Source organism: Eptatretus burgeri, chromosome 14, assembly GCF_056783735.1.
Source record: "Eptatretus burgeri isolate ZD-2024b chromosome 14, Ebu_testis_v1, whole genome shotgun sequence".
Taxonomy (NCBI): Eukaryota; Metazoa; Chordata; class Myxini; order Myxiniformes; family Myxinidae; genus Eptatretus; species Eptatretus burgeri.
Genome location: NC_140974.1, coordinates 15,460,584 through 15,484,563, shown reverse-complemented (window position 1 = coordinate 15,484,563; position 23,980 = coordinate 15,460,584). Strand labels below are relative to the sequence as shown.

The 23,980-nt window shown below is 44.5% G+C and overlaps 1 protein-coding gene and 1 long non-coding RNA gene across 2 annotated transcripts in view; both read right to left on the bottom strand.

The window, feature by feature from the left end:
- The window catches only part of LOC147012702 (uncharacterized), a 26,885-nt gene extending 3,533 nt beyond the window's left edge, over positions 1-23,352 (bottom strand). Inside the window, exon 1 of the mRNA XM_085855727.1 lies at positions 23,125-23,352. Within this exon, the coding sequence (XP_085711853.1) occupies positions 23,125-23,352 (228 nt within the window). The remainder of the gene's footprint in view (positions 1-23,124) is intronic.
- LOC147012701 (uncharacterized) overlaps positions 1-23,980 on the bottom strand; it is a 55,259-nt gene that overhangs the window by 12,715 nt on the left and 18,564 nt on the right. The gene's annotated exons all lie outside the window — the stretch shown is intronic.

Sequence of the window (23,980 nt, the reverse complement as noted above, 5' to 3'; positions counted from 1 at the left end):
ATTATCGGGCGTATTAAGCCCACTACCAACCCTTTACGTGAAGCAAGATGGAGATTCAATTAAAGAAAAGACAAAGCAAAACGGGAAAACAGTTCAACATCATGCACATTTATTCCGCGGCACACGGAGAGCACACATACAATTACAACAATTATGCACCTACAGCAATTGCAACAAAAGAAACACAACAATGCAGATCTACAACCGACTACGCGTGCACACGGCAACACTTAAGCAGTTTTACTTTACGGACGGCGCCAACAAGACATTTACTCAAAAGCAAAAGAAAAGGGCCACCCTCAAAGACAAGGGGGCAAACGGGGCCTGTGGGCCAATATTTGCGCGGGACCTGAAAGAGCGGTCAAGTCCACGAGACCGGGTGGATCCTACCCGTGTCTTTGTGATGAGCCGCCAATGTGGTGGCGCGGTGGCGCCCCGACTCCGCGCTCCTTCGCGGGTTTCGTTGGCACTGCTTGGAGTGGGGTGGGAACGGGGCTCCCTTTTCGCACTATCTCAGCGCGGGGGGAATTGTTGATGCTCTGGGGAAAGAGGATAGCTGGCTTGCTTGGGTCCCGCGACGAGCGATTCCACTGCGAGCTCGTCGCCGACCGCCGTCTTCCTTGCTTCGGACCCGAGCTATTCGGTCTCTTCCCCAATTCTCCTCAGCCGACTGCAGCAAACCACCCATACGCCCTCGCCTCCCGACTCACTCCCCGCTCCTCCAAGGCAGACTCTGCGCTCAAACCGACTCGACCGCGCTCCAGGCTTCCTCTCTCTGCAGCTCCCCGACAGACTCCGAACCCCGACAGACTGCGAGCTCCACTCGGCTCTCCGACCTCTCCAGACTGACTCTTCTCAAACTGACTGCTAAATTCGCCCCGCGTCCGGCGCTTTATAGGCTGGCAGGAGAACCCGTATGCAAATTTCTGGATCAGAACGAGCTCGGGGGTGGAGCCACGCTCGCCCATTGGATGGAGAAAAATGGGCGTGAGTCTCCCCTGATCCTAGAATTTGCATATCGCGATTCTGCACCGACGCGCCTGGAGGCAGGGCCAAACCGCCCCGCGCTTGCTGATTGGACGGATCAGAAGTGGACGTGTATCATTCCTGATCCGAATTCTCCTCGGAAAGGCCGCACTTTGCACTCGCGGTCTGGCGCGCACCTTGTACGAGTCCAGGACAGCCTGACGCTCGGTGCTCACAAGTGGTGCGGGAATGGCGGTAGGAGGAGGAGAGGTGAAGGTGGTGGAGGGTTTATTGTGGTGGTTTATGGCCATGGCGACGTTTGGAATGGCGGTGATGAGATGTTTGCGGGAGCAAGTTATGAAGGTAAAGGTCGTGGCTGTTGGCGTTGTTGTTGTTGTGAAGCGGCGTTGCGATTGGTGGTTGTTGTGTGATGGCGGTTGAGACGTGGTTGGTTCAAAATAAAGATAGAACAGAAAAATGGCTATCTCAAAGGGTCGCAGCCCGAATGAATCACATTTATTCCCTCTAAATAACGGGTTTGGGGCTAACTACACATATACTTACAGAGATATCTCACCTACGGGACCTGAATGGTGGTTTGCGAATTTCCTCAACCGCAACTATATATATATATATATATATATATATATATATATATATATATATATATATATATATATATATATATATATATATATATATATATATATATATATATATATGTTGGATGGTGGTAAAGATGGGTGGGATGATTGGGCAACTGCAGCAGAAGTGGTGAGGGAGACAGCTAGGAAGGTACTTGGGGTGACATCTGGACAGAGGAAGGAAGATAAGGAGACTTGGTGGTGGAACGGGGAAGTATAGGAAAGTATAAGGAAGAAGGGGTTGGCGAAAAAGAAGTGGGATAGTCAGAGAGAGAGTAGGCAGGAGTACAAGGAGTGGTGGCGAAAGGCAAAGAGAGAGGTGGCAAAGGCTAAGAAAAAGGCATATGACGAGCTGTATGAGAAGTTGGATACAAAGGAAGGGGAAAAGGATTTATACCGATTGGCAAGACAGAGGGACCGAGCTGGGAAGGATATGCTGCAGGTTAGGGTGATAAAGTACGCAAATGGGAATGTGCTGACAAGCGAGGAGAGTGTGTTGAGAAGGTGGATGGAGTACTTTGAGGAGCTGATTAATGAAGAAAATGAGAGAGAGAAGGTTGGAAGAGGTGGAGATAGTGAATCAGGAAGTGGGGTGGATCAGTAAGGATGAAGTGAGGACTGCTATGAAGTGGATGAAAAGAGGAAAGGCGGTTGGCCCAGATGATATACCAGTGGAGGCATGGAAGTGCTTAGGAGAGATGGCAGTGGGGTTGTTAACCAGATTGTTTAATAAAGTCTTGGAAAGTGAGAGGATGCCAGAGGAGTGGAGATCAAGTGTACTCATTCCAATTTTCAAGAACAAGGGTGATGTGCAGAGCTGTCGAAATTACAGAGGGATAAAGTTGTTAAGCCACACCATGAAGTTGTGGGAAAGAGTAGTGGAAGCTAGGTTGAGAGGAGAGGTGACGATTTGTGAGCAGCAATATGGGTTTATGCTCGGAAAGAGCACCACTGATGCGATGTTTGCTTTGAGAATGTTGATGGAGAAGTATAGGGAAGGCGAGAAGGAGTTACATTGTGTGTTTGTGGATTTAGAAAAAGCTTATGATAGGGTGCCAAGAGAAGAGTTTGTGGTATTGTATGAGGAAGTCTGGAGTGGTGGAGAAGTATGTGAGGATCGTGCAGGATATGTTTGAGGACAGTGTGACAGTGGTGAGGTGTGCGGTAGGAATGATGGACCGGTTTAAGTTTAAAGTGGGATTGCACCAAGGATCAACTCTGAGTCCTTTCCTGTTTGCAATGGTGATGGACAGTTTGACGGACGAGATCAGACTGGAGTCTCCATGTACTATGATGTTCGCGGATGACATCATGATCTGTAGAGAGAGTCGGGAGCAGGCTGAGGCGACCCTCGAGAGGTGGAGGTACGCACTGGAGAAAAGGGGAATGATAGTCAGTAGAAGTAAGATGGAGTACATGTGCGTAAATGAGAGGGAGAGTGGCAGTGTGGTGCAGTTGCAAGGAGTTGAGGTGGGGAAGGTGGATGGGTTTAAATACTTGGGATCAACTCTCCAAAGTAACGGAGAGTGTGGTAGAGAAGTGAAAAAGAGAGTGCAGGCAGGATGGAGTGGGTGGAGAAGAGTTGCAGGAGTGATTTGTGACAGAAGGGTAGCTGCAAGAGTGAAGGGGAAAGTATATAACACGGAAGTGTGACCAGCTATATTGTATGGTTTGGAGGCGGTGTGCTAACAAAAAGACAGAAAGTGGAGCTGGAGGTGGCAGAGGTAAAGATGCTGCGATTCTCTTTGGGAGTGACGAAGATGGACAGGATAAGGAATGAGTATATTAGAGAGACAGCGCAGGTAGGATGGTTTGGAGACAAAGTGAGAGGCGAGATTGAGATGGTTTGGACATGTGCACAGGAGGGAAGCGGAGTATATCGGGAGAAGGATGCTGAGGATGGAGCCGCCAGGCAGGAGGAGAAGAGGAAGGCCAAAGAAGAGGTTCATGGATGCGGTGAGGGCGGACATGCGGGCAGTTGGAGTGTCAATGGAAGATGTGGAGGATAGAGCGAAATGGAGATGGTTGATCCGCTGTGGCGACCCCTAACGGGAGCAGCCGAAAGAAGATGTATATATATATATATATATATATATATATATATATATATATATATATATATATATATATATATATATATATATTGTTACGCCTGTGGAAATTCGCAAACCACCATTCAGGGCCCGTAGGTGAGATAACTCTAAGTACATGTGTAATTAGCCCCAAACCCATTGTTTAGAGGGAATTTATGTGATTCGTTCGGGCTGCGACGCTTTGAGATTGCCGTTTTTCTGTTCTCTCTTTATTTTGAACCACCATAACCATCAAACCACCACCAAAAACCCTCCACCACCCTCACCTCTCTCCTTCTACGGCCATTCCCGCACCACCTGTGAACACTGAGCGTCGGGCTGTCTTGGGCTCGTTCAAAATATGCACCGAGCCACGAGTGCAAATAGCGGCCTTTCCGAGGGAGAATTCGGATCAAGAATGCTACACGCCCACGTCTGATCTGTCCAATTTGCAAGCGCGGAGCGGCTTGGCCCCGCCTCCAGGGGCGTCTGTGTGAAATCCATATATGCAAATTCTAGGATCAGGGGAGGTTCACACCCACTTTTCTTCCGTCCAATTGGTGAGCGTGGCTCCGCCCCCGAGGTCATTCTGATCTTGGAAATTTGCATATTGTTTCTCCTGCCAGCCTACAAAACGGTGAGAGCAAGGCGAATCATGGCAGAGAGTTTTGGGAGCAGAGTCAGTTTTGGTGGCAGAGTCAGTTTTTGGTTGGAGAGCAGAGTGTGGCAGCAGCAGAGTGTGGCAGCGGCAGATTGTTGCAGCGGCAGAGTGTGGAGTCGGGTGGTGAAGGCATCAAGTTGGGTTCTGCAGTCGGCTGAGGAGAGTTGTTGGAAGAGGCCAAGGAGCTCAGGTCCGAGGCGAGAAGGACGGCGGTCGGCGACGAGGTCGCGGTGGGAGATCGCTCGTCGCGGGAGCCAAGCCAGCCATTCTCCCTCCCCCAGGGCATCAACAATTCCCCCTTTTCCCCACGCTGAGATAGTGCAACAAAGCGGGCCCCATTCCCACCCCACTCCAAACGTCGTGCCAACGAAACCCGCGAAGGAGCACGGAGTCGGGGCACAGCCACGCGGCCACATCTGCGGCTCTTCTGCCAACGCGTCACGAGGACGCGGGTAGGACCCACCCGGTCTCGCGGACCTGGCCGCTCCTTCAGGTCCCGCGCACATATTGGCCTTCAGGCCTGTCTGCCCCCTTGTCTATGAGGGTGGCTTCTTTCCTTTGCTTTTGAGTAAATGTGTGTTAGCGCCGTCTGTAAAGTTGAACTGTATAAGTGTTGCCGTGTGTGCGCGTATTCGGTAGTAACTCTGCGTCATTGTTTCTCTTGTTGTAACTGCTACATGTGCATTCTGACTGTTTGGCTGTATATGTGTGCTCTCCGTGTGTCGCGTAATAAATGTGCATTGTGTGAACTGTTTTCCCGTTTCGCTTCGTCTTTTCTTTATTGACTCTCCATCCTGCTTCACGTAAAGGGTTCGTCGTGGGCTTAATACGCCCGATAATTAATCGGAACCGTCGAGGCTGAAGATAACACCGCTCGGTTATCCCGATAGCACGGAACGGACCGCTTAAGCGGTTCATGTCCGGAGTCGGCCTGCAGCGAGGTACGATCGCCCGGTCGACCATCCACGCAGGTACTTAGGTAGATCGAATTTGGCGAGCAACCCTATCCTGCGCGGGTGGGCAATTGGCAGGGTTGTGGTGGGGTTAAACCCCCACCCGTTACTAGCTCCCGGCATTGGTCCGAGAGGGTCACGACGGAATTGTCTGTTCCGGTGGGCGAGGTGGCCGCCATTCGAGTCGAGCGGCCGATCGCACGCCGGCGGGCGTGAATTCGCAACACTATGTATTAAAATAAATAAATAAATACATAATTCCAGCAATGTGTGTGTGTGTGTGTGTGTGTCTGCGACCGCTGTTTCTCGACAACCACTGGTCCGATCTCATTGAAACTTGCCAGGTATATTGCCAGGGCCCTGTGGATGTGCCTTTTCAAGGTTTGATATGAATCGGAGAAGTGCTTCCCAAGTTATGGTCATTTATTTACCAACCAATGAAAGGACACGTTGCTGCGTAGGCCGGTGCGCGGCCAGCCGACGATGACGTCACGTGCCGTGCCGGTTACGATGGGGATCGGTGCCTTAGTTACCGTGGCGTAGGAGTGGCAATGGTCAATGGCAGCAAATGTCATGGCAAGCAAAGACAGGAAGGTAAACTTGATTTTAATTAACTGTGTGTGTGTAAGTATCACAGCAGTTGTTACTTCAATACAAGCGATAATTCATGGAATGCATGTGAACATTCTGTATGGGCACGCACCACTTCCGGATAGTGATGACTTAATGTATTCTAATATGGAATCGGCAAAGCCGAGAAGCGAACGTAGAATTCTTCTTACATTCGCTTCTGACTTTACCTATAACTTGTTCACAACTGTATACTTGCCAACTATACCGTGGTACGTGAAAGCGCCGCACAGCTGATGATTTTGACGCAATTTCTGCTTACTTCAGCCTGGATTCGGGATCAGCGATCAAATAATGTAAATCACGATTAAAAATTATTTTTTGATGATGCGGGAGATATCTCTATTAAAATCAGTGGAGGAAATATACACCATGTCTGATATTTGGGTCTTTCATGTCTCCGACGATGCCTTTATCTCCTGGCATGCATCATTCCCCATGACAAAAACCGGAAGCAAAAGAGTCATAGCCGACGACACGGATTCCAAATTGCCAGGGTATTGTGTTGTTGTTGTTTCCTATTCTCTCATGTGCACGCCTTGAGTATGAAGTTCACTACGTTCGTGAATAATTTCTCAATTTCTTATGCGAATTTATAGATAAACACAATGCCCCAATCCAGTCGTCGTTTACGAGAGCGAATGAACGGCCTGTGTAGTTGTTTCTGGCTCGCGGTTTGAAAGTTTTTTTTTTTGGGGGGGGGGTTGCACGTACGGGCACGTACTAGTATATATATTTGAACACTGCATGGGGTATCTTGTTCTTTGACCTCTGGTTGTTTTCCGAGACAACTTTGTTGTTCATGCAGATCAATGGCACAATATTAAAGTCGGTCTGCATGCTGACTGACCTCCTGACTCGTACATACATTTATTCACAAGTCCATTCCTCACAAATACAATGAAATATTGTTCAAATAGTATCAGCTATACCTCAAGAATTGTATTAACTTTTAAGAGATGTTGTAAATCATGACTATACTTTATATAATTTGAAAACTGTGCATGGGTGTTTGTTTGACTGATATGCACTCTTAAACCGTTGGACAGAAAGAATTGAAAACTGGTGGTTGTACTCAGAATGTGTCTGGCAAGGTTTTTGGGATTAAATAATATTCGTAGCAACCATGGGATCAGGAAGAGGGGAGGACCCCAATTATTTCTCGGTAAATGTGTATCATTAGTGCCTCCTGGTGGAAGCCTGCATTGCTTACTATCCAATCATGCTGTCTGGCATGTGGAGCTTTTTTATTAACTCTTGTCACTTTCGTCGGTCTTGAGTCCATGTTCCAATTTCATTCCAGGTGACCTTCCTTCGTTCCTCCGATTTCCTTCTGGATGGTACGTCACCAGGCCTTTCTTGGCTTTGCTCGTGATACTTACTCTGCAACACCCTATACTTAATGTCATGTAAATTGAAAACCTCAAAATAGTCATTTACCTAAAGTGAGAACCTTTTTAACTTGTAAGCAATTTTTAATTTTTCCCACTGCCATGATCATCATCTGGCCTCCGTTCTTCATTGAGGTTTTAACCCTTTCAGCCCAGACCCTCTCCAAAAGATGTGTGCACAACCTCAGCTGTGGATTGACATCAGTCGATTTACAGCCTCATCTGTGTCCAGACAGGAAGTCAACCTGGCAATGCAATGTCATTTTCTAATGCTTTACGAATAGCTTTACCTACACAGATGTTTATCGTTCTTACTGGAGAGTTTAATGTATTATCATATTGTAATGAGCTCAGTCAAACTAAGGGGTGAACTTGACCCACAGAAGGTAACTCCCAGAATGAGCCATGAGTGAGAGGCAAAACCACGTGCCATGCAATCCACAGCCCCAAGTGGTTAAAGTTCTTTAATTTGGTTTGTGTGCCAATACTTTTGGTGCAATAGTTACTCGAATCGGAAATTTTGTTCTGCTGGAGGTCCGCCCGTGACTCAAAACCACAGCAACAATGGCATAAATTATGGAGGTTTAACGAAAACAAAGGGGGAATAGCACAGTAATCAATCTTCAATTGAAAACACATAAAATAAACCATCGGCCTGCTTAAAGCTAGAGATTTACAGACTCAACACCGATCTTAACTTCTAATCTCAACACAGATTTGTTCGGGGACACCAGACAAAAGTGGACAAAAAGAAAAGAAGGTTTGGGAGGTAGATTGGGGGACTTCATTTGTGAGTGCCGAAATTGCAGAGTGCTTGTGGTTGGCAAGACAAGGCGGAAAAGATGAGAGAAGCTTGATGTGGCACATTATCGCTGCTGCTTGTATCCCATGTTGTTGTTGCTCGTGTAGCGTGACTCACAGGCAACTCTCTACGAGTCTTCGAGGTATTTTGTTCACCCGTCTCGTGGCATTCGAGTCCCGCACTCGTCGAGCTCCGAGCTCCAGAAAAGCTTTTCACTTTGCACCCTCTCAGTATATCCCTCTCTCTGGGTCATGACGTCACCGGTATTACCCATTGGCTGTGCTCCACATTTTCAGGTGCCAGTGATAATTTACCGATGTGTTTCGGGGCGGGGGGGGGGGGGAGTTAAAAGCAGAGGAAGAAGAAGCACAACAAAATGGCTGACTATCCTTGCAGCACTAATTTGGGTATTACGAGATGTCTTATTCTGACATAACTCGCAAATTGATCCCCTCAAAAAATAAGTGACCACTATATTCGTTATTGTCCGTCCATCTGTCCGTCCGTCTATCCCGAGCATAGCTCCATGGGTTTTGATCCGACCCTGACAAAATTTTGGTGGGAGGTTTATATCATGATCTCGTTGTGTTTTCCTGAAAATGGGCATGGTGCGCCAATTATGGGTGGAGCCAAGCCCAAAAAAACGTGTTTTTAGGGGGTAGCCGATTTCAATTTGCATCTTCTCCTAGGGGGTTTGTCGAATCTGACAGGGGTTTCGGTATTTGGTTAGCCCAATGACCCCTGCATAGCCCCACGGAGCTCGATTTTTAATTTTCATCCCAAGGTCAAGGTCACAATGTCACGAACTTAGAAAGTTGCGAATTTTGACATAATTTTTCGTCTCCGAGGGGTTTGTCGAATCTGGCAGGGGTTTTGGTATTTGGTTAGCCCAATGGCACCTGCATAGCCCCACAGAGCTCGATTTTTCATTTTTGTCCCAAGGTCAAGGCCACAAGGTCACGAACTTAGAAAATTGCGAATTGTGTTTTTCGGAGGTAGCCGATTTCAATTTGCATCTTCTCCTTGGGGGTTCGTCAAATCTGGCAAAGGTTTCGGTATTTGGTTAGCCCAATGGCACCTGCATAGCCCCATGGAGCTCGATTTTTCATTTTCGTCCCAAGGTCAAGGTCACGAACTTAGAAAATTGTGATTTTGACATAAAAATCCATCTTCTCCTAGGGGTTTGTCGAATCTGGCAGTAGTTTCGGTATTTGGTTAGCCCAATGGCACATGCATAGCCCCACAGAGCTCGATTTTTCATTTTCGTCCCAAGGTCGAGGTCACGAACTTAGAAAATTTCGAATTTTGACATAAAAATCATATGACCGCCCAAACTTTGAGAGCTAGGATGACAATATTTTTTATGCATAATCTTGAGGTCATTCCCCACATAAAGTCTTGAAACCATTTTGCTCTATTTCGAACACCTTGCCCGTGGCGCCCCCTTCAAGTTTGTTTTTACGCTGATTTCATCAAAGTATGGATAATCCGATGAGTGTGAAATGCCATATAGCCTATATGACGTTATATTGTTCCTGGAATGTTCCAGAGGAAGCTTTGCACCAAAGGTCATAATCCTTCACCTTTGACCTTAAAAGGTCACAAAGGTCAAATTTTCAAAGTTGTAGGAATCGAACCGGGTTTTCGACCTTCTTCGACGAACTAACTCCAATAAGCTATAGCACATATCCTGTTTCCTTATTTTAATGTCCACAACATTGTTTTGTGACCTTTAAAGGTTATGCAAAGGTCAAATTTTTAAAGTTGTTGAACGAAACCGGGTTTTCGACATTTTGCAGCTGATAACCTGTCACTCGTACCACATATTGTTGATCATGTAACGTACCACATCATGTTGATCATTTTTATAACTTGGTCAAACATTATCACATTGTCTCATCCTTGACTTATGATACAATCTACATCGTCAAATACCACTCGTGAACCATCGTCGTCTTCAGACTTGTCCTGAAGCCATTTTCGTAAAAAATATTTAGTCATAATGCTCATCGTACATTCTATTGCATAACAATACTTTAAATTACGTCACTTGAAGCAACGTGCTTTGACATCAACGTGAAATCAGTCCAATTTGAATGTGAATCTTGAAAAATCACCAAAGAAACAGCACACTGGAGTCTCATCTAAAGCTGCCATCCTAAAATCTTGAGAATCTTCTCGCATGACATGACTAGGGAGAAAGAGATAGAAAGGCTAGCAGGGAGGAAGAACATCAGAGAAAAGATTAAATTTAGGAGGTGGAGATGGATTGGTCATGTGTTATGGGAGGATCAAGACATACTGAAAAGAGGAATATGCTGGGAGCCTCATGGGAAGAGAAGGTTTGGACGGCCAAGAGAGACAGGGTGCCGCACCATCGACAAGGAAATGAAAGAAATGAAGGTCACCTGGAATAAAATCGTTATGCGGGCCCAAGATCGACCAAAGTGGAAGAAGTTCATAAGAAGCTCCACGTGCCAGGTGCAATGATTGGATAATAAGCAAGCAACATTAAATCGTGCACACTCCACCTTGCACATTACACGTACATTACCCAGCACGTCCATTATGCTTCCCACTGAATCGAGCTGTTATTCAAATACAGAAACTGTCATTTTAATGGATTTACCAGGTGATCTACTGTATTCCCTAGCAACCACTGAAAATGTTTTTTAAAACATCATATTTATTTGAATGCTTCATTCATAATGGTTTAACCATTTTTTTTTGGTATTTAATAAATTACATAATTTGGTGTCCTTTTGTGACTTTAAAGAAAAGCTGGTTTCAATCTGCTATCTGTAGCTCCCCTGTGTTAGTAAACATCTGATTTACTGTTTTAAGCTACTGATACGGTGTGTGTGTGTGTGTGTGTGTGTGTGTGTGTGTGTGTGTGTGTGTGTGTGTGTGTGTGTGTGTGTTTTCCGTTGCTGTCACCCTTCTGATTATTTCACCTGCAATTCAATCATAGAAGAGCTTTTCAGGAATATTGCTGTGCAAGAAAGTCGATCATACAATGTGGAAATGGAAAACATTTCGTTTATCAAACAGTTTGGTGTGAAATTGATTATTATTATTATTATTATTATTATTATTATTATTATTATTATTGATTTGTTTATAAGTAAAAGGAGTTGTTTGTTGTCTGTGCATGCGTGAAAGTTCCAGACCCCTCCACACCTTTCGACCCTTTAAAACCCCAATACCCCATTACCGTTTATAATCTTAAGACCCCTAAAGACCATTAAAAGCATTGAGAGCATCAACACCCCCAAGACCCTTTAGACCCCCCCAAGACCCTTAATACCCCCAATATGCCAAGACCCCTTAGACCCTTAAGACCTCCCCCACCACCCCCAAGACACTTAAGACCACTAACATCCTCAAGACCCTTTAAGACCTTCAAGATCCTTAAGACCCTTAAGACACCAAAGACCCCCAATGGGAATACAAAGTGTGTGGGGTTGTCATAATTTATTTGACCTTGACCGAATTTAAAGATCATGACCCAGTTATAAGCATTTTAACATTTTCACCAAAACTCGACTGAGGTTTGTCAGATCAAAATGAAATTGCCCTCCTGGTAACCGAGATCAAGGTGCATTTCAGCTTCATTTACATCATACCCTTCTGGGTTAAAGGTCAAGGTCTTTCACCCATAAAAGTACTAAACCACCTTTTACGTTTTTTCCCCCCCCTTTTCTGCTGATGTCTTTCGGAATGAAATTTTACATCAATCATGAGAATAAAACGTATACAGGGGTGTCACAATTTTTGTTTGAGCTTGACCGGATTTTTAAGACCATTAATCAATTATTATTGACATTTTAACATTTTTCACCAAAACTTGAGTGAGGTTTGGCCGATCAGAATGAAATTACTCTCTTGCTAACCTAGATCAAGGCGCATTTAGGCTTCATTTACATCATTCCCTTGGACTGTGCTAAAGGTCAAGGTCTTACATCCACAGGAGTACGAAACCACCTTTTAGGTTTTCCTCCATTTTTTTCTGCCAGTGTCCAAGCTGCGTCATGGAGCTGGCTGGGACTTTTGGAATGAAGTTTTGCATCAATAATGGGAATAAGAAGTATGATGGGAGGCCACAACTTTTGACCTTGACATAATTTAAGGTCACGACCCAATTATAGATATTTTAACATTTTCCACCACAACTCGACTCAGGTTTGTCCAATCAGAACAAAATTGCCCTCGCTAGGTAGACTAGAGCAAGTCACATTTTCACTTTTTTTAAATTATACCCCTCTGAGTGAAAGATCAAGGTCAAATGGAATCCCCCCTACCCCCCTCCCCCCCCCAAAAAAAACATGTTTTTTTTGTCATCGCTCAATCTTGCCAATGCGGAATCTCAAAGACCGCTTGGCCTTCCAAGATGTTCTTGCATCATAACAGTGGACCTGTACTGAAGTTGTGTACCAGATATTTGATTTGTGTCCTTGACATACATTTTTCTGATTGTGACCGAGTTAACAAAAAACACATTTTTGATCATAACTTGAATAATTGCCTCCGATTTTCATGATGTGACTTTTATGGGTAGGTTGCAGATGGAGACACATTTTCTTAATTTTCACTTTATCCCTGAATGTTGAAAGGCAAGGTCATATGATGGTCCAAAAAAAAAAATGGCCATCATTGGATCGCGGGCCCAGGGTAAGTTGCGGGAGATCACCAAGGGTAAGCCTTCCCTGTGGTTGGGGGAGGCTTACCCTTGGTTATCACTTTTTGTGATCACAGATATCTAGTTTTGATTATGTCATTGTCTTTTCTACTTCTTAGTTCTTCAGGCTTCCCTTTGTACATTTTATGGTCTGAAATCGTATCCAGAATGGCTTCCATATCTTGGATTAAGAGTTCCTCTTGATAATCTTCTCCAAGAAATCTGTTCACAATTTTCAAGCCGCTTTCAGTTACTGTTTTCTTTTATGGTATTGCTCTCATTTAGTCCTTAAAACATTAAATCCACAGAATATTTTATTTGCTGAGACCTAACCACTCATTTTATGATCTTTTGTGGTGTTTCTGTAACTTGACGTCGATAATTATGTATTCTGTGTTTCTGAGAATCTCTTGCAAAAGTGTTAAAACTGAGGTGATTATGATTGTTTACCTATATAATCTTCACACACACACACACACACACACACACACACACACACACACACACACACACACACACACACACACACACACACACACACACACGCACACGCACACGCACACACACACACACACACCATTTCCCATCCATTCGGGATTTGGTGGTTGTAATAACAGTTCATTTTACATTGGACAACAATTATAGACCTTGAACATGCAAGAATGCAAGCAATCAGAGATTTTAGACCCTCGCTGGTTCATTTGTGTGGTTTGGTGTGGTGTATATGCTGGTGTGTTATGTAATTAACAATATAAATAATTAATACACAATTGTACGTCATGCCTACTTAATTAATACATACTCAGGTTCCATCTGTACATATTTAATAGACAAACTCAAGTTCCAATATTACGTAATTCATAGACATACTCACATTTCTATAGTATGTAATTAATAGATGTTCTCACATTTCAATGGTACGTAATTAATAAATGTACTCACAACTTCCAATGTTTTTAACTCACAACTTACAAATTATTCCTTCACACAACTTTCTTTCACACAACTTCTAATGCTACGGGAACCTGTTGACACGAAAACCAACCAAAATTAAACAAGAGATTACAATTACGTCTAAAAACATTCTCACATCACTTAATCAAATGATTAACACAATAACTCCTCTCCAACATCGTGGAATACATCTTGTCAGCAGGAACCACAAAATTATCCTTAACAGAGCAAATTCTCACATATTATATGAGTTGAGATGAAAACACATTGTAACCGATCTTAACTGGTATAGTACATTACTAGACGGAAAAGTATACAAGCCAACAGGAAAACTAAAATTGTCAACTCCATGATACACATTTGTACTAAAACAATTATTTCCAACTCTAATACATCCAGATATGCCCCGACACAATCATCATTAATACTCGTATCTGCTGTTAGGCTTTCTGGATAAATCCTGTACATGAATCAGCTTATCAAAAAACTTACCATTAATCACAAAAATATCAACACTACAATGGCATGTAGAAGATAACATTTTAGCTAAACCAAAATTATTCTCCTTCATCAACTTATGTGCAAACGTAAACTCACAATAAACAAGAGAAAGAACAATCGGAGATTGCAGACCCTTGTCAGGACTTGTTTTATGTGGTGTGTTTGTGTAGTTTTGTGTGTAATATTTTGTGTGGCATTAGAGTACTGGTGTGTTACATAATTAATAAGAGAGATAATTAGAACTGCCACTTTATAAATGCTGGCAGTGATGATGGGTTCAGACATTTCAGAGAAGAAGATTTTTGAAGGTTAAAAAAAACAAAAAATCAATAAGGCTGCTGAATCATGTGATCGATGACATCATCAAAAAACATTTGTGGACAATTTTATCCCGAGATGACCCTCAAAAGTTTTCATACTGATCGGATGTACCGTCTACATATGCAGTTGTAAAGTAATAATGAAGACACCTATGATGTCATAAAAAAAATCACACTCATTCCATGAGGAGTTCTTGCTATTTCCCAAGTTTCAATTTTTTTCTTGGTGCGGTTTCAGAGATACAGAGGTCCAAAGTTTTTCTATTTTTCCAATATGGCTATCACACCACGTGACCTATTATGTCATAATTATGATTAGAACATTCTACATGAGTAGTCGCATCAATGGTGAAAATTTTGTCACAATCCGACAAGCAGTTGCGGAGAAAAACACAAAAGTTCTGTGCGGACAAACAGACAAAGTAACAAACGGACCCAAATGCAATACCCTCTCCTTTGGCGAGGGTAACAAGGAAAATGTCCACTCATCGGGAGCTACAGTGCCCTCCCATTAATTAGAATGCCTTTTATTTGTTCAAATATTTTCCCCATAAAAAGGTACAAAAGTGTTAAACACAATATAATTAACAGCCTCTTTAAATTTTTGTTGCTCAAAACAATTGAAACCCATGTTTTTTTTTTTCTTTAGAAAAGAATGACCTGTCAAAACCTGTTACATAAAAATTTATTATAAGAGATTAAAATCTTTATCAATAACACGAAAGAGTGCATCCTTAACCAGTGCTAAATCCAAATTTGTATGCAAGGTAGAAAAATCAAAAAAAATCAACAGAATTAATTTAATTCAGGAATCTAATCCTATGTAAAAACTCTAAAGTGGAACGAATACTCCAGAAAGTGTTAATATCAGAATTATTACAAATTGCGAAACAATATTTCTTAAATTGCTGCCTAACCACTCGTAAACCTGAATTAACCAGAACTGACAATTGTTTCAAAAGTGCATTGTCTAGCTCCCGCTATAAACCTAATCAAATCGTCTATTGTGAAGCTTTGGGATCGAGAAAAAAACGGGGGGATACATAAATTTACCAATTTACATTAAATGTTAAAATTATAACTCAAAAGTTTCTGATGCTCAGCTATAATGTATTGTAGATGCTTTTGACATGGAAAATATGTGCCATTTCCTATACTAGTAAAAGTAACTTCATCAATGCCTAATTCCCTTAATAAAACCTCAATGTAGAACTTTTTACAACCCACAACAAAATTATTTGCGGCTTTATCCACTGGAGCTGTAACATACTTCTCATGCAGATCCTGAATATCCTTACAAACATTACTCTTACTCAACATAACAAGCCTCGACTACTAAAAAACTTAATCCTGTTAAATCGACTACTTAATGAAAAAATAACAACCCGATCATACCATGTCCTGAAATCATTTATAGATAACCTAAACTTTTTACACATTTTACTGACAAAATCAGAAACAGGATCAACAATCGAAGATTCAATACAACTCCATGGCTGAATCGCTGATTCCTGATATTTGGCCCCCATATTCATAATATCCCTGATACATGACTATTACTAAAAACATTCAAATCCCCAGAAATCACATGCCCACATGGATCATACAAAAAGGTGACAAGGAACATACACATTCAATTTCTAAAATATCCCTAACTGCATCTACATTGAGTTTTATGAAATTTACCATAACTAAATAATGATTGGCCCACATATTGGTGAAACTGAAATACACTTTCAATGGGGTTTTCTCCCTAACCTTTTCTGGCAATAACTTCTCTATACTAGAGTCTCAAAAAATTTAATGTTGCTAAAGCTTATGCACTTGCTTGATATAAAATTTACAAATCAAGAACCCATTGCTCACATTGCTTTTGGCAGATCTACTATTATAAATCCTTCGACAAAAAAAACCTCAATAAAAAAGAAACATGTCATATGGGTCCCTCCTCCCACCTCTTCCCCTCTCTCATCCCATCTTTTCCCCTCTCTCCAGACTCCAGGTACCAGATCAGGTAATTAATAGACGTAATCACATTTCAATAGTACATAATTAATGAATGTACTCATGTTCTAATGGTATGTAATTAATAGACATACTCACATTTCAATAGTATGTAAATAATAGAGGAACTCATATGACAATGATATGTAAGGCCTAAGTCACATTTGCCATGGCAGCCGTGGGGTCTACAAAATCTACGGCCACTAGCAATTATACGGCGGCCGCAGTATTTCCACGGTCACAAAATGTAGCAGTCATATATGTTTTTATTTTTCGGGTAGCCACACAGCGTATTTATAAATTGTGGAGACCGAAAACGTGGGGGTGCCGTACGGTCTTTGATTTGATGTCGCACGGTGACCTTAGGGCGTTCCTGCGGTGGCCATAGAATTTTCAAGGCAGACGCAAGGTAGCCTCAAGGTGCCCGCAGGGGGGCCCTAAGGCGAACGGGCGGCCAGACGGACGGTAAGAAGTGGGTTCCTTTTTTTTTTACCAGTTCTTTTGTTTCGGCTTGTCGAATTGCTACGGCGAACGTAGAAATGAAAAAAGTTATAACTCCGCGCTATAATTCCACAGCGACCACTACGGCCTGTAAAAGATAGCCAAATGGCGTAGGGCCACCTTAAGGCCACCACAGAAACTCTGCAGCCACCGCACGTTTCTGTCAATTCAGAGGGCGTACGACCGCCGTATAGCAAATGTGACTTAGGCCTAATTCATAAACAAACTTATATTCCAACACAGTAGTATGTAATTAATAAATGAACTCACATTTCAGTAGTATGTAATTCATAAACGTAATCACGTTCTAATGCTATGTGGACGTAATCACATTCCAATAGTATGTAATTAGTAGACGTACTCGTATTATATGCAAACAGACAAACAGACCCTAACCCATTGTCCTCTCCTCTAGTGAGGGTAACAAAAGTAAAGACCAAGGGACAGATCCATCCATCCATTGGGACCAAACTCTGTGCAGAGCGTTGGTGCTGCCTAAGCAGTCTCCTTGGCAAAGGGACACAATCCTGGACGGGTCACCACTCTGACATGGGATACCAGCATGCTGGGACTCATTTTGCCGGCCTCGGAAGGATGACCGGTCGAGTTAACCCCACCTGGTATTAATTCAACAGCTGAACAGGATTTGAACTCCAAAGCCCATCATCCGAACCATTAAGCCAACACGAGGCGTAAGGGGAAAATGTGAGATTATAAGAAACAAACACTCTCTCCCTTTGCCCACATCCAAAATGATGCCCTGGCAAATGTTTATACAGCTCTCCCACAATCCCTTTCATATCCTGAACAAAAATTCCAAGATCATTCAGGAATCTAATCACGAAGTCAGCAACTGACGCTCTTCATCCAACTTTCCTGGGAAAGCCACATTTCCAACCTGGCCTACAAAGCCAGTCAACAACTGGGAATCCTCCGTTGTGCAAAGTCCTTCCTTGGTCCACCTGAGCTCCTGACCACATACAAAGCTTTCGTCCGCAGCCTGATGGAGTAATGCTCTCCCCTCTGGGCTGGTGCTCCTGCCTCCCACCTTTTTCGGCTTCACGCTGTGGAAACCAAGGCATTTTGGATCATTGGTATCTCCCGCGATGAGGCTGAGTCTTTTGGCCTCTCACTCTCTCACCGCAGGCACGTCAGTGGTCTTTCTGTCTTCCACACTCTCCTTTCCAGACTCACCCCCCCCAGGCAGGATTTGCACTCCGGCCACCGTAAAACCCTTCATTCCGCAAAACGCAAAAACGCAAAAAAATCTGAAAACCCACTCCGTGGGAGTACCTCCTGTGCAGCTTCCCTTCGCAGAGCAGCTCACCGGATGACGGGATTGGGGCAAAGCCTTCGGGACCCCCAATCTTTGATAGGAGGGAAACCATGGGGTAACATCCCTGGGTCAGATTACGGGAGAGTGTGTCGGAGTGGTGCTGAGGTGTCGTCCACCAGACGGCGGTCTCCTTGGGTTAACCTGAGGCGGTCCCTTCGGGTGGGTGCCTGGAATGTCCTATCCCTAAGAGAGGATGATCACCTGTCTCTGTTATCATCTGAGCTCAAGCGTTTGGACATCGGGATTGCAGCTCTCTCTGAGGTTCGGAGACCGGATTGCGGCGAGATAATGGTGGGTGGTTACACCTACTATTGGTCTAGTCGCTTTGATGGTTACCATACCCAAGGAGTTGCTGTAGCTGTGTCCAATAAGCTGACCCCAATGATAATTGAGGTAACACCGGTCAACGAGCGTATTATGAGATTAAGGATTCGTCACTCCTTAGGTGTCATTTCCCTGGTCTCTGTTTATGCTCCGACTGAGGCGAGTGATCTCACCGTGAAGGATGCATTCTACGCCACACTCGAGTCTGTGGTTGATCTGTGCCCCAGACGAGACACACTTCTAGTCTTGGGGGATTTCAATGCATCGACTGGAACTGATAGGGATGGTTATGAGGTGTGTGTGGGTCCCCATGGGTCAGGAACTATGAACCAGAATAGTACTAAGTTCCTTGACTTTGCAAGAAGTCATGGACTTAGGGTGGCTGGTTCATGGTTTCAGCGCCCACAAGCTCATCGCTGGACTTGGTATTCCAATGCTGGCGGTGTGGCAAAGGAGATTGACCATGTCCTCATTGCCGGTCGTTGGAGGATGATCCAGAACTGCAGGGTCTACCGGAGTGCTCAGTTCCTCAATACTGACCACAGGCTTGTTGTAGCAACTCTAAAGCTGCACCTTAAATCCTGGAGAATGGTACCATCCCAGCCTAGGCTGGATGTTGGCAAGCTCAGGGATGAGAGAGTAGCTGAGGAGTTTGCGAACAGGCTGGGTGGACACTTGGGGGGTCTGGGTGCTTTGGGGGGTCCTGAAGAGTTGTGGAGTGCCTTCAAGACCACCGTCCTTGATGTTGCCGGTGGATGTCTTGGAGCTCACCACAGGGCAAAGAAGAATTTTGTCTCTCAAGGGACACTGGATACCATTGACCAGAGTCGCAGGGCCAGGCTGAATGGCAGAGCTGAGCTGTTCAGGGAGCTGAGGCATAAAACTGTACGTGCACTGAGGGTGGACAAGGAGGCCTATGTGCGAGGAATCTGTGAGGGGGTAGAGCATCACCTGTGGACAGGTGATTCTCGTCCCGCTTACAGGGGAATTCGCGCATTACGTTCATCCAAGCCCATCCCTCGGAGCACTACAGTTCGAGCAGAGAGTGGTAGGCTCTTGACAGAGGAGTCTGAAGTGAAGGCCCGCTGGGCCGGTTACTTTGAGCGGTTGTACCAGGCTGATCCCCCAACTGTCGAGTTGGACGTCAAGGGTGTTACAATCCCTGTTGCTGACCCTCGAATCAACTGTGGTCCACCTACGCTTGTGGAAACACGGGCTGCGGTGAACCAGTTGAAACGGGGCAAAGCTCCAGGGATCTGTGGCATCCATGCCGAACTTCTCAAGGCTGGTGGAAATGCTGCACTCGTGTCGTTGCATGCAGTTTTGTGCTCTGCCTGGAACACAGGCATCATCCCTACTGACTGGAAGAGGGGCCTTGTTGTCCCTCTCTGGAAAGGGAAGGGTGATCGCCAAGACTGCAACAACTACCGAGGGGTGACGCTGCTCTCAGTGCCGGGCAAGGTCTTTGCTCGGATAATTCTCGATAGGGTTCGCCACCATCTGCTTGAGCACCAGCGTCCAGAGCAGTCAGGCTTTACACCAAAGAGGTCAACGATTGACCGTATCCTTGCACTTCGTGTCCTCACCGAACGCAGACGAGAGTTTCGGCAGGGGCTGCTTGCAGCCTATGTTGATCTCTGTAAAGCGTTCGATTCAGTGAATCGGGATGTCCTCTGGAGGATTCTTGGTCTTCGTGGGGTGCCACCAAAACTGATCGATCTGATGTCTGAACTCTACTCTGGTACTGAGAGTGCTGTGAAGTGTGGTGGTACCATCTCTGACTTATTTCCAGTTGTTACTGGAGTTCGTCAGGGATGTGTACTTGCCCCCACACTTTTCAGCACTTGTATGGACTGGATTCTAGGGAGGATGTCGGAGAGATCAAGTTGCGGTGCGTCATTTGGGAATGTCAAGATCTCGGACCTTGACTTTGCAGATGATGCAGTCATCTTTGCGGAGACTTTAGACATCCTCTTGGGGGCCCTCGAGGTGCTGAATGAGGAGTCGGAGCCGTTGGGATTACGGGTTTCTTGGGTCAAAACTAAGATCCAGGCTTTCGGTGACATCTTGGATGCTGCTGTCCTGTCTGTGTCTGTTTGTGGTGAGGATGTTGAGGTCGTGGAGAGATTCACTTACCTTGGCAGTGATATTCATGTCTCTGCTGGCTGCGAGTCAGAGGTCAATAGACGTCTGGGTCGGGCCTGGGGAGTCATGGATTCACTGGATCATGGGGTGTGGCGCTGCCGGTACCTGTGCGGGAGGACGAAAGTCCGAGTCTTCAGGTCCTTGGTACTTCCAGTCTTGCTCTATGGGTGCGAGACTTGGACTCTGACCAAGGATCTGAGACGGAGACTTAATTCCTTTGGTACCAGGTCTCTTCGGAGAATCCTTGGATATCGCTGGTCGGATTTTGTGTCCAACGAGCGGTTGCTGAGAGAGACTCGGATGAGATTTGTTACCTGCATAGTCCGTGAGCGTCAGTTGCGGCTGTATGGACATGTGGCTCGTTTTCCTGACTCTGATCCTGCTCACCAGATTCTCTCAGCGAGGGAGTCTCATGAGTGGAGGAGGCCAGTGGGTCGACCACGTGCCTCATGGTTGCAACAGGTTGACCATCATCTCAAGGAGATGGGGATGGGCCTGGCATCTGCCTGGGGGATGGCCAGACGGAGGCCCCTGGAGTACCGGCGGAAAGTGGACGCAGCGACGTGCTGTTCTGGCACATGCTCCCATACCTGACCTGACCTGACCCCCCCCCCCCCCCCACTTGCTCTGTCTGCGATTTGTCCCATCCATATTTCCACAGGGCCCTCAAGGTCCGCCAACAAACCCCTTCTGGTAAAACTACCAAAATCATGAATCACTGCTCACCTTCACTCTTTCATTCCTCTTTTTCCCGACCTTTGGAATAAACTCCCTCAGTCTGTTCAATCCCATTCTTCCCTCCAGGCCTTCAAAACAGCTGTTCACCACCACCTGTTATCATCCCCCATCTAAATCCTCGATCTTTTCTACCCCCGTTATTCCATCCTAAACCCACCTCCTTCAAATTCCCTGCTTTCCTTCCTGAAAGTCCCTGTAATGTCCATCTTGTATACCCCGTGTTCCCCACCCCATCCCTCTCCCTTCCACAGATCTAATGTCTGTTCCCCACTATTTTGTCCTTCCCACTCCCACCCCTCTTGTATCATGCCCCTCTGGCTGTGTGTTGTGTGTTAGCTCTCATACGAGACTCGACAAGGTATAGAAAAAAAAAAACTTCCACTGAATGAAACTCCAAAGACTATCATTTCTGTTTACATTTTGCACAGAGAACGTTATAATACTGTGGATCTTCTCCCTCATTCTCAAAACACATCTTTAGCTCAAAAAAGTGAAGGCTTTAAAAACAACACAATACAGCATGGTCCAAAATGATGTGCAACGTTTTATTCAACTTTAATATTTTTTTTATTTTTCTTTGATTTTATTTGTTTTTGTCTACTAACACAAAGAATTGATGAAATTTTTGTTTCCTACAGCGAAAAAATGCTTCAACAACCAATAAGGAGCAATATCATTCTTAGTTGATGAAGTGCTCGATCCCAGCAACGGACCTCTGGATGACAGCTGTCACACGGGCACTGAAGTTGTTGATCTCGGCTGAGAACTTTAGCTGGTATGCATCTGATATTATTTTTCAACTGCTGCAGCATATGTGGATTGTCTTCGCAGACTTTAGCTTTGAGGGACCCACAAAAATTGCAGTCGGGATGAGACAGATCCCAGGAGATCCCAGGTCGTGGGTTGTCTGTCCGGCTAGAAATGAGTCGATCACCTGGGAAATGTCATGTGAAAAACTTCAAAGCACCATTAGATGTATGCGGGCGGTGTGCTGTCTTGCTGGAAGATGACAATTCATCATGATGCCTTGCTTCCTTCTCGTGGCTGGAAGAAATCTTCTCTGCAGCATGTCCACATATCTATCTGTGTTGACTGTCACTGTTTTTCTGGCTTCGTTCTCAAAGAAGGAAGGTCCTCTTATACCGTTATATCTGAGAGCACACCAAACTGTTACCTTCGCCACACAAACTGGTTGTTCAATATGTTTGTGTGGTTGGTGTTCTTCTTAAAATCCACATGTTGTGTTTGTTGACGTAGACACCGAGATGGAAGTGGGCCTCATCATTAAAGATGTTGTCTTGAAAATCCTGGTCTTCTTTGATCAAATGGGAAATGGCGGTGCAAAATTCGAAACTCTCCCTCTTCATGTACAGTTTCAGATCATTATGTACGATTCTGTCAACAATCGTGCGAGAAGTTCCCACTTTGTATGTCAGTGCGTCAAATTTTATGGAGAAGCCTGCAAAGCTTCTCTTACAGCCTCTCACTCGTCGGGTATCCTCACTGAAGGTTTTTGACCACTGCGTCCTTTAATTTGGTCTTCCACACTTCCATTGCCTCTAACCTTTTCACCAACACGTGTGATGGTTTTGTAATGTGGAATTCTTGCATTTGGATAAACACTACAAAACTGTCTTCGTGTAGAAACACATGACTTTGTCGCAAAAATGTCTTCAACAATGAGCATCCGCTGGGGCACAGAAAGCTTTAAACCTTCTTCTTTAATCGACATGAAAATAAAAAGGGTCACATTAGTAAAATTATGACAGTTGTTTGAAAAGTTGCACCTCATTTTGGACTACCCTGTAGACTTGTGAATTAAGCTTCAACATCTGCGCAAGATCTGTAAATGAAAACAAGCTGTATGCAAGGTCTTTTGTAACACCATCCCACATCATAATCACAACAATCAATGTCAGTGAAATAATTGCAATTTACACAAAGGATTGCTAGGAATGTCTGAATCAAACATTTAAGAGAGCATTTTGTGAAACTAATGTTCAAAATCATTGATGAGATGGGTTATTAAAAAGCATTATGGAAGACATTCCTTTACTTAAGGAACGACTTGCCCACCCAACATTGCTTAATGGGAAGAATTTCCAATATCTGTTCTTCCGTTTCGTTGAACAGACGTTGACACATTTGATAAGAGTGGGGGCAGATACTGCTTCCAAAACTTGATGGGGGTCATCCAGTTGAAGCCTTTGATAATACACACTGCTCTCTCCACTGTCAGCAGGGCAATACAGGTGAAGCATATCTGTTCCACGTTAGTACTTTTACATGGACCACCTTTGACTGCGTGTGTGTGTGTGTGTGTGTGTGTGTGTGTGTGTGTGTGTGTGTGTGTGTGTGTG